Here is an 18,522-nt window from a genome sequence, read left to right on the forward strand (position 1 = left end):
TACTTTCTTCCATCTTTAATTTCTAATGCTATTAGGTAAAATTTAAAGTTTCAGATTTATATATGACTACGATTCGCGTTAAAGTTATTTATTAATTATACCTATCACATTTAAATACTTTAAAAATCACAAACGCGATTTACTATAATTTTCAACGCGATTAGCGACTTGTTAATTGAAATTGTATCACTCGCTATTAATATTGATACCATCTATGAATTACATTCGTAACACATTTATATATAATTTACACGATTTTAAGCTTCTCATTAATGATTTAATAAAAATAAAAACATTCCATTTTGTGTTTTATAATTATTTTTGTCACGATTTATTATCAAAGCATTGATATTCTTTATTCTACTGGTTTATTTCTATCTCTTCTGTCTTAAGATAGGAAAGAATAAACAGTTGTTTGACTATTTCTAAATAGTCTAAAATAGTTGAATCAGCATTTATTCTTTCATTCCATTCATGAAATGAAAGAATAATGATTTCATGAAATATTCATGAAAGGATTTTTATCTTCTCTAAAAATGGAAAAGATGAACTTCTGGGCAAAAATTAGCATACTGAATTTTTGCCTAATCCAGCCATAACTTAAATCAGAATCTATAAATCCAGATTGTTATGATGCCTGTAGAATCAAAACTCATGTTCAATATTTATTTAAATTGTAACATAAAAGCAAAAAATGTCGCAAAATTCAGTATTTTTGTAGTTCCCTGACTTACACCGTAAAAAATTTAATAGAAAACAAAAAATAAGACATAAAATAAATTAATACAGAAACTTTATTGTCAAACAAAAGGTTTCAGAATACAGGATAGTTCAGCAATAACTTTTTTCTTCCTTTAATCTAATGCCATATCTTCATCTTTATCTTGATCCTTCTTGTCACTAGAACTCCCTGAAGAACTATTTTTAGAGTTTTGAAGAGCTTTAACAAAAGCTTCCATATCTAATGAGAAAAAATATATTTATTGCCAGCATACAAGTTTTCACAGACCACATAGATAATGAATATTGTTTATTTTTCGGCTAGAAAAGAATTTTAAGATGCTAAAAATCATATTACATTCATATATAATTAAATATACATAAAAAAACTAAAAACAAACAAGTTAACTGTTAATTTTAATTATCATAAAAACATTGGTAACATAACACAAGCATTTCAGATTTTAAACTATATGTACCGGGTACTTAATCAAGACAATTTCATTATTTTTCTTCAAGATGCTCTAAAACACTATTGAAAAAAATACATGCTTATTTAGGGATGTAGAGTTCTGAAACTCAAAACAGTTTTTTTTCTCTTGACATAATGATAACTAACATTGAAACACTATATGTAGGTAATTCTACAAAAAACATGTCCAAATAAATTATCACAAGATAGGCTTGAGATAGAAATGTGTTATTTTTTTCATGCTTTTAAGAAATAATTTTTTCCATATATAAAAATTATTCACTTACAGTTTCTTAAAAAAAAAAAAAATTACCTTTATGTAACTTTTCTTGCCTGTCTGAAACTTTTTCTTAAATTTATTTATTTAAAGTTTTTACACCAGCAATTCAATAATTAAAATATATTAACAAACTACGTATTCTTAAAGGAGTAAAAAAACTTTTTTTAACTGTTTAGACATTTAATTCATCAAGTTGTACTAGTTAAATGTTTGTCCCAAGTAATTTATGTCACTTTCTTGGGGCAAGAAATTTTTTTAAATGCAAATATGTCCTTCGCCAGACATTTTCTGAATTAGAAGATGGACTTAACAGTCAACATCGTTAAAGTAAGTTCCCTTTATTTTTTTCATGCTAAGTACCTTACAAAAAGAGTAAGTATGGATTTTCACAGATTTCTAAAAAGCTAATAACTCAATTTAAATTAGGAAGTTAACTTAAATTTTGTTTTCTTTCATAACATTCAATTATTGCTGAAAACACAATTACTTTATAGTCATGGGTGCAAGTTGGAAAAAAGGCCAAGACTGAAAATTTTTTGACTGAAATACCGAACATACACCATATCCCCCCCCCCGACATATGCAAAATATCTAAGAAAGCTTTACCATAATACATCAAGTTTAAATACTGTNCTTTTATGTAACTTTTCTTGCCTGTCTGAAACTTTTTCTTAAATTTATTTATTTAAAGTTTGTACACCAGCAATTCAATAATTAAAATATATTAACAAACTATGTATTCTTAAAGGAGTAAAAAAACTTTTTTTAACTGTTTAGACATTTAACTCATCAAGTTGTACTAGTTAAATGTTTGTCCCAAGTATTTTATGTCACTTTCTTGAAACAAGAAATTTTTTTAAAATGCAAATATGTCGTTCGCCAGACATTTTCTGAATTAGAAGATGGACTTAACAGTCAACATCGTTAAAGTAAGTTCCCTTTATTTTTCATGCTAAGTACCTTACAGAAAAAGTAAGTATGGATTTTCACAGATTTCTAAAAAGCTAATAACTCAATTTAAATTTGGAATTTAACTTAAATTTTGTTTTCTTTCATAACATTCAATTACTGCTGAGAACACAATTACTTTATAGGTCTGTTATATTGGAAAAAATATTTTCCTCAACAAAATAATTATTTTTTCTCAAACAAGTCCATGGTTTTAAAAGATTTCTAAAAGAATAATTGAGAGATTTTACACTTTCTTTTAATATACCTATGTTTTGAGCAACTGTGTAATTTGGGATACAAAATGTAGAAGATACAAATGTATGTTGGGATACAAATGTTTGGGATACAGAAAAAAAGAGGGTGCAACAAACAAGAATAAAATAGAATTCATTGCAGAGCGAGATACGCATGACAACACTGATAACATTATTAAATCCGACAAAGATGATGTTCTGGAATCTTCAAATTCGTTGCTTTAAGTTATGTTTTAGAAGTTTTCATTATATTTTTTTGAAATACTCTTGAATAAATTATCTAAGCTTTTCTTATCCTCAATTTCTTCCTTCCTTTCCTTTTTTTTGTGAAAGTAATTTAAATGATTGTTTCTAAAAAATCTTTATATGTAGAGAAAATGCAAAATTAACTATACATAACTTATAGAAAATTGTTTTTAAAAGGGGTAAAGTTATACAGAGTTATTCATACCAATCTCATTGTTTTTATGACATCAATATTTTATGATCAACGAATGCTTAACTTTATCACCATTGTATAAGTCAAACCCAGAATTTTCATAAAATAATAGGTTTGAAAAGCTGACTTATGCACTGGGATCTACAGTTAAATGATAAAAGAACTCAAAGTTTAAAATACAAATAGAGGGAAAATCTCAGAAGTAAAAACTTCAGGATACTATACATTCAAAGCAGCTAAGTTAAATGGTGTTTGAAACTATGTCTGATGCAAATATAAAATGAACATAAAAAATTAAAAAAAAAAAAAAGGAATGTGAAAAAAGGCAACTTAGAACCATAAAATTTGCAAAAACTAACCCAAAGCAATTTTACTATTGTTTATAAGTACCTTCACAAAAACCAAACCAATAAAGGTAATACCTTTACGGCAATAAAAAAACAGAAATTAGAAACCTAACTATAAATTTAATTTTCTATTTCATGAGCATAACTTAAATTTATAATGATTCAATACACTAATAGGAAATCATTTCTATAATATTTTCAATGAAAAATGTCATATAATTTATTCTAATTCATTTAAAATAGAAAATAGTGGTATGATGTTAGAAAAATATTACAATTATTCTTCCTTCCCCCCAAAAAAAAGAAATAGATCATACTAAAATTAGTTACAAAAATAGATTTTCAATAAAATTACCAATAAAAATGAGCAGCAAGACAGAAAACCTAGATTGATTACTGATTTGTTTATTTTTTTAACTGAAGAAGACAAATTTTCCGAGGCAACGTGAAAGATAAAGAGCTCTACAGAAAAAATAGAAACGTTGAGTAACACAGAAAAAGGCTTAAAAATTCAATAATTTTATATAATCTGGCATGTTCTTATAAATTTATAACAAGTGTGTATCCCATGTACTTTACTGTGTTGAAATAACTATTAATACATACCACCCGAGTTAGCAGCAGCAACAACTTCAGTTGTCATACCAAATTGTTGCATTAAGGGACCTAGTTGGCCAGACTGTAAAGCAGCACTGAACATTCCAAGAGCCTAAAACAATAATCAAATTTAAAAGGATTATATCCAGCTTTTTTTTTAAAATAGCAATTATATAGCCCAAGTTGATTGCATATATACGTGTGTACTTGNACATCTGCCCCATTATCTAGCTTCCCTATTTACCAGTATTGTTCAAAACCTTTTCGAACAACAGAACACAACCACAGAACCCCTTTCAGAACACATTTCTCTGCAACCACGCCACGCTTTCACCGTAGGTAAGGTTTCTTCATGTAAGACGTTCAAATTTTTTATGCACTTATGCAAGATGGACAAATACCTTGTAAAGGCAAAATCTTCTATGATGATGCATCAAAAATATTCAATGCTTTAAAAAGTAGAAGACGTTAAAAATTTATTATAATTAAAGAAATGATTTTTTTTTCAAGAGTTTTTGTGTTTTTTTAGAAATCTCACTTAACTTTTTGAAATCTCACCCTGTGTTTGAGAAAGGGTGAGAAATTCTCACCCATTTTTTTTCTATGATGAAAACACTGAAAATGACTAATAAAAATGAGTAGCAAGATAGAAAACCTAGATTGATTACTGATTTGTTTATTTTTTCAACTGAAGAAGACAAATTTGAGGCAATGTGAAAGATAAAGAGCTCCACAGAAAAAAAAGAAACGTTGAGTAACACAGAAAAAGGCTTAAAAATTAATAATTTTATATAATCTGGCATGTTCTCATAAATTTATAACAAGTGTGTATCACATGTACTTTACTGAGATGAAATAACTACAAATACATACCACCCGAGTTAGCCGCAGCAACAACTTCAGTAGTCATACCAAATTGTTGCATTAAGGGACCTAGTTGGCCAGACTGTAAAGCAGCACTGAACATTCCAAGAGCCTAAAACAATAATCAAATTTAAAAGGATTATATCCAGCTTTTTTTTTAAAATAGCAATTATATAGCCCAAGTTGATTGCATATATACGTGTGTACTTGTATTTAAAAAAAAAAAAAAAAAGAGTTTCATAGATACTTTATTTTTTCTGCAACCATCTGAATTATGAGGGTTAGCAACTTTAAAAAGAAAAAATCCAGACCAATAATAAACCATGAACTAAATACTTTTTGAAATATCTATCTATTAATTACCCTTTTTACAATACAAAATACTTTGTTGAGCAAAATTTTTTGTCAATTTATGTCAAATTAAATTAAGTTCACTTTTTTGCGAATAAATAGTATATAAAATTGTTTGTTAAGTTCATAACTAATAAGCTGAAGTTTTTATATAAGCATTTTCTAAATATTTTTTAGCACCCAAAAACTTATATCTTATTGCAGTATACAGTAATATTAAATCTTCAGCATTAATATTCTAAAGATATCAAATTTAAATAAAAAAGGAAGAAGGGAATAAAATAAACGAATGAAACTTTTTAAAGAGAACTAAATCTAAAATTGAAATGAAATATCTTAGCTAATATACAGACATGCCAACCCGGCAGAATTAACATTCAGGAGTTTCCTCTACAAGAATTCAGGATGGGTAAAAAAGGTAAGATATGTGACATATTTAACACTTCGAATAGAAATACTTAAAATAAAAAAAACTATATAAATATAGGAATGCAAGACATTTTACATTATAAAAGAGAACGAATTGTGGAATAAATAACTTTTAATCAAGTATGAAATATTCTTTACAGTTTTATCGTTGCAATAATGTGCTTTTGTTCCACCTTCTGCGCTGTTAGTTCCTCCGCAGCAATAAAACTTAAATAAAACGTACATTCCTTTAAAATTTGTTTATTTAACTCTAAAAATAAATTATATTCAATAACCATATTCACTAATACAACAATAGAGCACAGCAAGTAGTCTTGGAATGTTAGTTTGTCTGTTGAATGAAGTTATTTTGTCTGTTGCAATGAAAGAGTTAAAATCAAATTGGTAATATTTACAGCAGTTGAGTCTCCTAAATTTGGCACAGACACCAAAGTGCTCTACACTGTCATACTTCTCTCATTGTAGTATGTAACAAGAGAATACAACTTTGCATCCGACATGTTGGTACCATCAGTCAATACTGAAAATGGATATTCTTTTATTATTTCTATCACACATTCTTTTGCAACTGTAGCTATTTCACCTATAATGACTTTTTTTCTGTTCTACCCGCGGCATATTTCTTTGCAATACTATCGTTCGGAAACATTTTCCAGAACAATGGTCTGTGCAATTTATGGTCAAATTGTGCTCTATCAAAAATGCTGTTTTAACTATGCTTCTGCCCTTAAAACGAATTATCGTCAGTGATCAGTGGAAACTTTTTTCCACCGATTGGTGTTTGCCCATTTACATGCTGCAAAAATTTTCTTGCCCCAGTGAGCGATTAAAACATCACAAGCACAATTGGAACAAAAAGCACATGTGCTTCCTTTTCTTGTAACAATAATGGCAGGAAATTCATTGATATATGATTGGTTAAAACTAGATGCTTATTTTTATTTGAACGTAGACACCATAAAAATATTTTTTGGTTAAATATATGAAAACAAGCAATGATAATCACGATGCAATCCACGTTGTCTCAGTAAACAAATGAGCTCACATCATTTTGTTGCTGAAGGATGGAGAGAAAAAAGAACAATCAATTTGTTGCTAACATTTGGATATGATAACAGCAGGATATGATAACAATTTCAATTATAGAGAGTTAACATGGTAAAATCTGACTCTTGATAGCTGAAATCGATATCATATCCTGATGTCATTAGTCGATATCATTCTGTAACGTCAATTCATTCACTTACGCACACAATACAAAATGATGAGTCCTATAAGTAAGGGGGCGGGTCAAATAAAAGTGTGAAAGGAGAGGGGAAATGTTGAAGAGTCAAATACAGCTGAAGCAGCTGCATTTCGGACAGCTAATAGTTTGATAAGAGGGGATGAAATGTTACACAGAGAATGGAATTCCCACGGAAAAAAAATCAAAACTTCCGTTTTTACGGAAAAATTGGGTAATTTTGAGCATGGCCACCGATTAAGGTAAAGTTCGGGATATTTTCAGATTAATTCCGAAAAGCGGGAGAAGAATACAGAATCCCCCGTAAAATGCAGGAGAGTTGGCATGTCCGGATATAATTTCAAAATAAAGCTTTGGACATAAATTATTATTGTATAAATAAATAAATTTTAGATACTTTTTACAATATCAATGTTTATTATTAGATAATTATAAGATGCTTTAACTACACATTAAAGCAAGTCCTGAAAGATGTAATTAACTTCAAAAAATTAAATTACAACTATTTTATGTGAAAAAATCTTTGGAGATGGATTTTATTACCAGTGTTTGTTACCTATGCAGTATTCTCTCGCAGACTTTTCTTTTGAGAATGTTGCTGAGATGTTTCAAAGATTCATTGTGAATGACAAATATTGAATAAAGAATCTTTTAAAAGAAGTTTTTTTTCTTTTATTTTTGATTCCCTTGTTACATTAATTTTAAAGAATTGTAATTAAGGAATGTCATAATATACACTGACATATACAGTAAAGCAATATAACTTTAGGTGAAAAAGAATACAATTGTTCATTTATTTAATCATATCCACAGTCTTGCATGAACAACAGCTAATTAGAAATAAATCATACTTGTTGAAACTGAGGTGATTGCACAGTGGACCTCAGTTGATCACTTGGCACAGGTGGAACATCTGATGATGGTGGCAAAAAACTTCTAACTCTATCCATCAATTCTTGATTATTAAAGAGAGGTTGCAAAGCCTCTGCAGTAATGGCAGATGAGAGATCAACTAACATAAATGAAACAAAATTATAAAAATCTCTGCAGTAACGTAAACAAGTTAAAAACAAAAAGATTATTTTGATTTTCTTTATATGGTAAAAAAAATATTTATTAGAATTGTTCTCAAAAAATTGCATAAGTATAGTGGGATAGCAATTTGCTTAATTTTGGTAAAAAAGGATAAATATAGCTAAAAATTTCAAAAATATTAATAATAATAAATGCTTAAGTCATATTTATGTAATATTTGATTTGGTTTGGCTGATAACAATGCAGTATAATGAACTATTAACAACATAAGATTCAGTCTTAATGATTCTGAAGACAATACAGGTACATATGCACACATAATACACTATGGCAATTTAGATCAGATAGTGGTAATAATCACTTGGCTTCACACCATTAATTTTAAGTGACTTTCAAAAGAACCTAAATGCTCAGAATAGGTGTATGACTATCAAACAATTTAGATTTCTAAAATACAAATATTTTAATTTAAATAATGAATCAGTTACCTGATGGCTTTGGAGCACTTTCAGATGCAGTGGCAGGTACTAAATAACAATGAAACAAATCAATTAATTTATATCATAATAAAAATGTAAAGACAATGCCAGAAAGTAAATCTAAGAGAAAATATATCTTATACTTAAGAAAAGTTAAAAATTTCCAATTGTTTAAAATCAGCACAGATAATTAAAGAGTAATATTATATACAAGCACTAATTAACTGGAAATACATTTAACTTGCTGCATAACTATATGATGTCAATATATGTAATACATATAGGAGTATAATAAAGCTTAAAGGTCCATCAATGTTTGTTAGTGAAAGAAATGAATACTAAGAGCAAACATTTTATTACAGAAATCAGACCATAGTGAAATAAATTAATATAATCTAAGAAAAACTTTTAAAGATTTGTGAAGTATTCATTCGCATCTTATAAGGATTAGTCAAGTTGACAATTTTACATGAACCAGACAAACATCAATTCTGGTTTTCCTGACCAATTTTTCTATCAATTAAATCAGTAACAAAAAGAATTGCCACAAAGAAATTGGATGCCGTGCATTTTTTCTTTCTTTTTTTTAATTTGTTTTAATGCAACTTGCATCAGCAACAGTTATTCTTTAACAGAAGTAATAACAGCAAGTTAATAATTGTGACGAATGTTAAGAATATACTTAGAAATAAAGTTTTTTTCCCAACATAGTAACAAAATAATTTAATATATGAAATAAGCAAAAATTACTATTTCTTTCCTTTAGAACCAGTGGATGTTCATTGAAAATTGATATGACTCTGAATTGCTTCAATTTCTAAGTTTAATATGGTAATTCAATTACTTGCTTTTTGAAATGACACAGTTAAGTGTTTTATCATAGTATCATAATTCTATTTTTTTAATATTAAAAAAATTTAAAGCAGTGAAATGAGAAAAAGAAACCAAAACAGTACAGATTAAGAAACTTATAAAAATATATGACTAATCATTTTCAGAAACTTATAATTTCCACTTGCCAGAGATGTAAATATTTGTACAATAGACTAGATAGGTGTTAGAGAAAGAAGGATAAGAGAATCTGAATGGTGAAATGCATTTTAACCAGATGCATTTCAAATGCCTTTTACCAAAACAATATTACACATGGACTTTTAATTTAATGAAAGCACTTGCACATAAATATATATTATTTTTTAACAATAAAGATCACTCATTTACACATATTATTTATTAAAATAATAAGTTCTTTGTTTAGAAAGAAAGTTGGAAGATAATTTGTGCTTTCCTTTATTTAAAATGTTGAATCTTTAATCAAAAGAACAGGAACAGTTATAATAATTTGTGGTTGTTCCCCTAGCTCAGGTTTGAAAATGCCCAATGAAGTTAAAGGGAATATTTATTGCAATTTTGTGAAAAACAGATAGCTAATGAATTTGGAGCATATGATGAGTTGGTACAATCAAATAAATGATATTGCATTACTTATTTACAAGGACCATTTAATAAATTAACACAAAACTATGACAATTTTAGATTGAAATTTAGTAAGAAAAACAACTATATTTGAAATTTTAACATATTTTGTTTTTGATGATATTCTGTTAATAAGAAATTGGAACACATTTCACCAATTTATTAATTTTTACGACAACTGTTCACCATGCGACATAATATGCAATATAATACTAAATTCACTCCTGTTGACCAAATTTTCTTCACTATACTTTTTATCACATTTTTTTTTCAAATATGTTCTGTGACTAAATCACATTTTAATCATTTATTTATTTTATTTTTGATATTGATCTGCTTTTCCAAACGACTATTCGATTCACATTTATGAACTAACTTAATTATAATAATAATTAAGTTACAAAAAATGATAAGTACAGAATAATTACATAAATACCAACTGGCGAAAAGGTTACTAAAAACTATATAATTACGAAAAATCTACAATACTAATTATTGGTATACTTTTCCATTTTGTCAAAGCAAGTAAATTTGACTATTTTATTTATCTCATTAAAAAAAAAAAAAAATAGCCATCATCTAATAAAATAAATAAAAAATCTGTTGAATTTATAAGCGCCTGGTGATTTTGCATTGGCAACTTTAATTGCAAAATGGAAAAGTACCTAATAATTAATAACACGAATAATGAATATAAAAGCTATTTTAATCATTACAAACAAGGATGATGATTAAAACTGAGTTAATCTAACTAAGCAAATTGTTTTATTCTAAGAGTCATTACCTTTTCACATATATTTTTTAATAAATTAGTTCACTCATAATATGTAATTAATTTTATATTATACAAATGGAAACCTAATGCATATTACAATTATACCATAATTTTAAAAAATTCAGTTTTAATAAAATAAAAATAGGAGACAGGATTTTTTTTTTAAAAAAAAAAAGAATAAGATTCAGGTAGTTTTAAATACTTATGTTGTGTTTTCTAATGCCACTATCAGAAATCTTGCTTGGTAAAACCACACAAATTTTAAGCAGAGGGTGCGTTTCGTGTTTTTTAGTGGTGCCACCTATGGCCAAGAATACAACTTCAGCCACACACTCGTCACAGCCCGTTTATAAGAAGGAGGAAAATTTCATTCATCCACAGATCACAATTTTGACCTGAACCAGAGAAGGATCAATATACAATTCAGTACACCCAGAAGTATAATTTGTTATGGGAACATGGAGGACTGATTTAACATGCAACAGTCACCATTTACTACACGGGGAGTCTTCGGCCGGCGGGGATTAAACTCTTGGACATGGGCCCAATGTCCGACCAACCAGACTATCCCAGCCCTTTAAATATACATAAAACTAAGAAAAAGCTACTCACAATTAATGCCAGATAATATGTTTTGAAGATCACTCAACTGAATCGAAGAAGCAGAGGCTGTAGTAGTTGAAGTTGTAGTAGCTGGTGACGGAGTTGTTGTCACAGCACTCTGAGTAGTGGCTCTAGTGCTGGGGGCAGTAACAGTCTCAGTAACATTATGTGAAGACTCTGAACTGGATAAACCACTTGAGCTACCAGTAGCCGACTGACCACTAGATGGTCGACTTCCACTCAAAAGGCTGCTCAAACTAGGCATTTGATTTATTCCTCCAACTCCTCCTAAAAAAATATATCCATGTTAGCCATTAAAATTCCCTGATTCTCTCAACACAATTTAACGACAAAAACATTCTGTAATTCAAATAATTTTGAAATGGCATATAAAGATAAAAAAAATTCTGTCATCTGAGTTTAAACAATTATGATGACTGTCAATATATCACCAATACTTTAGCCAAATGATGGTTATAGTTAATCTAATAAGGAATTTTGAAACTTAATATCTAGATGACAGTTTTTTTTCTTCCAATAACTGGTGAGCACATGGATTAAAAAAAGTGTCTTCATTGCAGAATATACAATATATGTTAAATTATTTAATAAAATTTTAGGCTACAACATTATGAATAGATATAGAAGAAAAAAAACATCAATATAATGAAAGGGTTTGCATCAGTGGATCTTGTGTGTTGTGAAAAAATAATAACATTTACTCTGACTAGATGTGAACATGCCCCTTGAAGCCTATTAACCAAATTTTTGGTTAGAAATGTCTTTAACCAGAATTTTACATTGGATAACAATAAATTACACATGATCAATTTTCTGAGAAAGGATCTAGGTTAATATAATTAGGAAAGTATCAACAAGCTGAGTAGATTTAAATTAAAAAGGTGTAAGTTAACATACTGAAAACAGAAATCATATAACTTAATGTTTTAAATAAACAATATAGGTTATGTTATTTATTAACTCCTATGAGGCAGCAAATAGAATGCCTAATTCTAAAAGAAGAGACAACAAATTACTTTCATAGAAGTCAACATGACAGGAAGACAAAAAACATTTGTTTGAAATAAAAACAACTCTAATTATCTCACCGAGAAGTTGTATTAGTTGCTGTTGACTCATATTGTTCAATAAACTTTGTAAATCCCCATCACCTAAAGAGCTTAACTCTGATTGTAAACCTCCACCGCTCTGAGAAGGAGTTGATGATCCACCAAGAGATCCTCCAGTTCCACTGCGAGAGGATCCACCAGCAGGAGGATTGTTCAAATATTGGTTTACTTTACAGCAAAACTCATTATCACGATCAGTTTTAGGTTCCTGAAAGAGATAAAGGAATAATTATTAAAAGAAAAGAAACACACTAAAATAAAATTCAAAGTAAGTTTAATTCTATTATAAAGTATATGCACTTTAGTATGACCCTTCCATTATAACGACTGATATATAAAGTTCAGTTTGCTATTTTATTTGAATATTAAGTCAATGTACATTAGAACATCTCTACTAAAGGTTCATTCCAATTTAATAAACAAAATTAAGTCATTTAAGTTGGATAAAGCTTCAAAGAGAAAATTCAAACCATTTTTAGATTTAATGTTACCATTCATTTAATGTGACATTCGTGTATATTATACATACCTGATTTTCATAGAATACAATAAATTTATTAATCACACTTTTTGCATTTGAAAATTATATTCACTCTTATAAAATGTCAATCGCAATCACTCTAGTGAACTTTCATTATTTTTGGGAGGTTTATTTTAGAGTTAAGACATGATTTTTGCAGTCATCTTGATGTATGTTTTTTTTTTTTTTAAAAAATAAAAAATGGCAGCCCCGAGCCAACATATTATTTTGAATGCATCTATCAAGTATTATTTTAAAGGGTACTTATACATAGAGTAGCAGAAACTCTCCAGCAAGTCAACAGATGCTGAAGATTCTTACAGCATTTAACTTTCACCCTACATTTGAATTTTTCATAATAATTATTATTTCAATCATTTAGTATGGAAAAAAAAATTGTGATCCTACATCAAGGAAGAGTTTGAGGACTATGACTTCTTATGAACAGTCTATGAGAGTTTAGCAACATTAAAATAGTGAGCCACACAAAAGTGTTTCATCTTAAAAATGAATTCACAACAAGATGTGATTATTTTTCAACATTGCATTTTTTTTAACGCTACTTTTTGTTGGTGTTCAGTGGTTACTAAAAAAATAAATATTGAAAACTTGATGGCTTCCAGAAAATTTGTTTAATGTCAAGCTCCTTATGTCAGGTTAGTGCTGATAGCTAATTTGTCCTTTTATGTACCTAATTATTAAATAATGAAGAACAAATCTGATAATGTAATATAACTTTGATAATGTAAAAAATGCTTATTTTTCATACCTGCAACCAATAAAAGCATCTTCTAGAGGATGATTTAAATTTTAGCACATAGACTCTTCCTGTGGTGCACTCTGGCACTTTTTTGAAGACAACATCATCAGGAAAAATAATAAGATCCTAAAACACAGTAATTCATTAAATAATTTCTAAAAAATATTTAAATAGCAAAATTTGCGAAATAATACAAATGTTTGAGAGGTCACAGCAACCTCCCATCCCGAAGCCCCTGTTTGCAAACTATTTCTAGAGTTAAAAGTTGCGCAAATGAAATATTTAGATATAAGAAGATTATAGTTAGTTTAACTTTAAAAATTAGTCATGTGGTATTGAAAGAATTCAATTCGCAAGCTACTGTTTTTGAAAACAGATTCTACAACAATACAAACTAATTGACATATTTGAAAGTTAACTTTAACTTCAACATATCTCAAAATCATTTTACAAAATATTTGGTGAAGCACCAATGGGACCAAGTACTAAAAAGAGGAAGAGTGGGAACTGAAATTATCAAAGATAATATTTTATCTATAATTATCAATTCATCAGAATTTTTTTTACTTAATTTATTGATGTTTTTATTTTATTATAACCTTTATAGTTTTTCTCCCCATTTACACAGAAACAAGTCTGAATATTTTTATTTGCGTATTTATTTTTAACTATTCTATCTAACAATCTATAATAACTTACATATTTATGAATCATTTATTAATAAAACTTATACATCAAACTGTTTTAAGCAATTAAAAATATTCCACATTTATTTATTGTTTTCGTCTTTATTGACTAGAATTCTTAGCAATAGCTACAAGGAATAAAGTATCACAATCCCAGCTTAACAATAAAAATGTAGGGTTATATTGATTGCCAATTTGGCAATAATATAACTGTCTTAACCTAGCACTATTGCGTTTAACTTAGCATAATAATATAAGAAATTTCCTTAAGAATCTTTTCTTAAAGAAAAGATGATAAAGTGAAAATTAGCAATATGTACATTAAAGTTCCGGAACCACGTTTCGCCTCTCTAAGAAGTACCGGAACGTCATATTGATGCAGTCGGGCTACTACGCAAGATTTCAAGAAGAGTTTGATATTAAGGAGTACAAGCCAAAATATTGGGAATTATGATATCAGAACATTTATAAATAACTTCAAACTGTTATATTTTTGAAGGAAATACCACATCAAATGCAAGGTATTGATACAGGATATCATTATTTGCGTTGGTTAAAATTTTAAGTTGAATCACACGTAAAATAAATTATTAGAAATAAAAAACTACTCTTTTAAAGAACTCACATCTTCAACAACTCCAGTAGTACGATCTTTCCAACAGAAATGCATTAGAGAATCATCAGCCTGATAAACATAAACAAGCCCTTTTCTTTTGTCTGCACTAACAATCATATTCTTCATACTCATTTTTCCAGCCCGGAATTCTACCAAGTATTTGTTTTGAGACTGAGAGGATGAAGATCCCCCAAAGAGAAATGGACGGGTCATTGTTGTAGAACAATTAATTGCTTAAACGAAAATATGAATATACAAAAGTAACTTCTTGCTTCTTATTATAATTCGGGTATGACGAGCCCAAATAAGAATTTAATCGATTCTCTCTTCTCTTAGAACTAGTTAGTGAAATAATGCTTCGACCTCAACTTCTATCATCCTACATGAAAGGCGATAGGAATCAAGACCATTTGCGATCACAACGCTTGAATGCGCCATCTGGGGAGAAGACCGGTTCCATGTCTTGACCCTCCCCCTTTCCTTCTCCTCTTCTCAATTGTATATTAATGTAATATGATATTTTCCTTTTTCTTAATATTTTTCGCATTTAATTGTTACAAATATTTCTTAAAAATTCCCCAACGCTTTCTTTTAGAACTGTTCAATATAGTTTTAAGTTTTCTAGAGAAACTGACGTACTTCCTTCTCCACTGGCTAATGGTGTGGCAAAAGCATGTGAAGTGTTGTCATAAGTAGAGAGTTTTGCTTTACGCTACCTATGGATGGTGTTTTCAATAGAAATGTAAACAATAACAATCTCGAGCTCGGGACCTACTCTAGTTCCGGTTAAAAAGTTTGCAGCTGCTTACTACATGTTATTCTGATAGGCGATGTTTTCAAACGGATAATTTTGTTTTCAATAAAAGAAATAAATTAGATAATTTCTGAGCTCAAATCTGCCGTCTTTCATAAGATATTAATGTTATTATGTAATTCTGGGGAGTTTGGAGTGAAAATGTGTTTTAGTTATTTTGTTATTTATTATTAAAAAAGGTGACATGGTTGCTAGATTTTGAATAACTCGCTTTTTTGGCAGTCTTGATTTGGCCTCTTTCCATTTGTTTATTACTGTTTGTTCGTGTTGCAAGCTGTGCACCATCTTACGTTAGTGTTAACACTTTTAGTATTGTAAACACAAGTATTGTTAGCATTGTAAACATAAGTAATAAGTAATCAAATACATTGTTTGCAAGAATCTCAAAACACAATGATGCCAAATGGCTTTAAAATACAACTGAAAAAGTAACCCGGAAATTTAGGCAGTCCCGAGCTTGCAGCGTTCCCTAGTGTAGAAAACACCATCCATAGCCCATTTCTATGGCTAATTCCCACTGGCTGCAGATAATTAGCGAATTCAGAGAGGTGAGTAAATCCACCAATCATATTCTTGTGGCATAACTACCACTACAAATATTAAAATACCAAATCACTAGTATATAACACTTGTTATCTCGATTCTATCTTGAGGTACCTTTTGATAGATGAAGATTGACATAGTCTTAGCTAATATCCCCACATTGGTGACCCGGACGTGATAGGAACTTGCCAATATTGATGGATGATCCACATTAAAAAGTTGATTTGCTTAAAAAAATATACTGCTCAAAAAAAAATCCGGTGAAGTAAATAAAGTCCCCCAGTTAATAAAAAACAAAAAAATGAGCAAAATGCTATAAACATAAAAAAATGAGGAAAAAATATAATGAGCAAAATTAGCTAAATATATTAACAGCTTGAATCAACTATAGTTGATTCATGCTGTTAATTATCGAATGCTATCACAGATAAAATTCTGGAAGGGGAGTAATGTGGCGTAACTACCACTACAAATATTAAAATACCAAATCACTAGTATATAAGACATGTTAACTCAATTCTATCTTGAGGTACCTTTTGATAGATGAAGGTTGGCATAGTCTTAACTAATATCCCCACATTCTCTTTCGCATTTCTGAATTCACATACACGATTTTTTCGCATCCATAGTGATGGTCCAAATTTTTCATTATTGATTAACAGTCTTCATTTTCATTAAGCTCGGCCCACGAAACCGTTTTTTTCTGTCCTCGTCCTCTTTGTTTCTTACAACTACTTCCGAATACTTTCTAATGAATTAATTCATTAGAAAGTATATATAATATAATTATATTTACTCTTTCTTTACACTAGAGCTACCAAGATGGGCTATTGGTAATTTTGAATTAAAAGTAGCTAAGTGCCAACACAATCTTATTATGAATTGGTTACTTGTTCATGTTGCACTAGAACTGCACAATGGACTATTGGGACAATCTGGGAAACATCCCTGAGGATGATCTGAAGATATACCATCACAAGTTTGGTCCTCTGCAGAGGGGATGGCTTCTCCGCTTCGTTAGCCTTACAAGCAACTCACGAAGTCGAGCACTTCACGATAGAACAGTTTAACGAGAACAGATACCGCAGTCCCTCGGGCCCTTTGCAAGCTTTTCAAAGTGGTGACCTAATCGCACAGTGATGGCTACCAGTGATGATTGACTCCAGTGTTCTATTGGGTACCCTTCTTAACTATCAGTCCACTCCTAAACTATTCGTGATTGGATCCTTTTAAAATGGATCCTACTGAAACATATTCAGATAAACCACGTAATCAGTAGTTGTCCAACTTCCTTATAATAACTACAAGACAAAAATGCTAGGTAAACCTAGACAAAGCTGATAACCGGATATCCATGTAATATCTGTTAGATATCCATGGGACGAGACTGCGTAACGTCCCATAGATATTGCATTTATTGGTATACCTCAGAAAAATTGAGCAGATGTAGTAGACTTATCGCTGATATCCAACACATAAAGTTAATATCTAAGAAACATCTGCCAGATGGGAATTGTATTTAATATCGAGAGTTAGTAATCTCAGAGTTATCATTTTAATCTTTGAAAAAAAAGTTCTCCTAAATGTAAGGATATGGATCTAATAATTTTATGAATCAAATTACTTTCAACATTACAGAATGAAAACTCTCGGATCTAAACACTTAGTTCATAATCTTATATCATTAGAACTTACTTTTAGAAATGTTTAAAAAAGTAAATTTTATCGACTATAACTTTCGTTTTAAACGTTTATTTTTCACTAATAATTCCTGACTTCTATGGAAAAAAATAAAACATCTAAGCGCACGCCATCAAACCCAAAACATCACCCATTTTGTCAATGGGTAAAACGTTTATGAAAAAGTTATATTTTATTGATTTTTTCAATATTTCTTAATCTTTAAAATTCTAGGGGCGAATTTATATTTCGAAGCAAAATTTATGTTATGTGTTATTTTATTGAATTTGCTACAATTTAAGTTTTTCCTTTTTCAAATAAGCTTGAGAACCATAATTCATAAACTAGATAAATGCTACTTTTTTTTTCTTCTTTTTTTACAATTACATTTTTGAGTGCCAAATGTATCGAAATTTCTTACACTGCCATTTTAATTATTATATATTAATTTAAAAATG

General features: G+C 29.2%; 1 protein-coding gene across 3 annotated transcripts; it reads right to left on the minus strand.

The window, feature by feature from the left end:
• Positions 1–776: 776 nt before the first annotated feature.
• On the minus strand, positions 777–15,458 carry LOC107446008 (proteasomal ubiquitin receptor ADRM1-A). Of its 3 annotated transcripts, none has more exons than XM_016060544.3 (8): positions 15,037–15,458; positions 13,735–13,851; positions 12,425–12,653; positions 11,325–11,603; positions 8,471–8,509; positions 7,799–7,959; positions 4,934–5,036; positions 777–961 (listed from the first exon to the last, which is right to left on the minus strand). In XM_016060544.3, exons 1-8 carry the CDS (start codon positions 15,238–15,240, stop codon positions 855–857), a joined length of 1,239 nt encoding a protein of 412 aa, XP_015916030.1. In that variant the 5' UTR covers positions 15,241–15,458; the 3' UTR covers positions 777–854. The 3 variants fall into 3 exon arrangements, 2 of the variants coding, with proteins under 2 accessions (XP_015916030.1, XP_071034945.1); XM_071178844.1 differs by lacking the exon at positions 4,934–5,036 and adding an exon at positions 4,070–4,172 and having other exon boundaries at positions 15,037–15,412; XR_011636440.1 differs by lacking the exon at positions 777–961 and adding an exon at positions 2,324–3,847 and having other exon boundaries at positions 4,716–5,036; positions 15,037–15,369.
• Positions 15,459–18,522: the final 3,064 nt, after the last annotated feature.

The sequence above is a fragment of the Parasteatoda tepidariorum genome, chromosome 3 (genome assembly GCF_043381705.1).
Source record: "Parasteatoda tepidariorum isolate YZ-2023 chromosome 3, CAS_Ptep_4.0, whole genome shotgun sequence".
Lineage (NCBI taxonomy): Eukaryota > Metazoa > Arthropoda > Arachnida > Araneae > Theridiidae > Parasteatoda > Parasteatoda tepidariorum.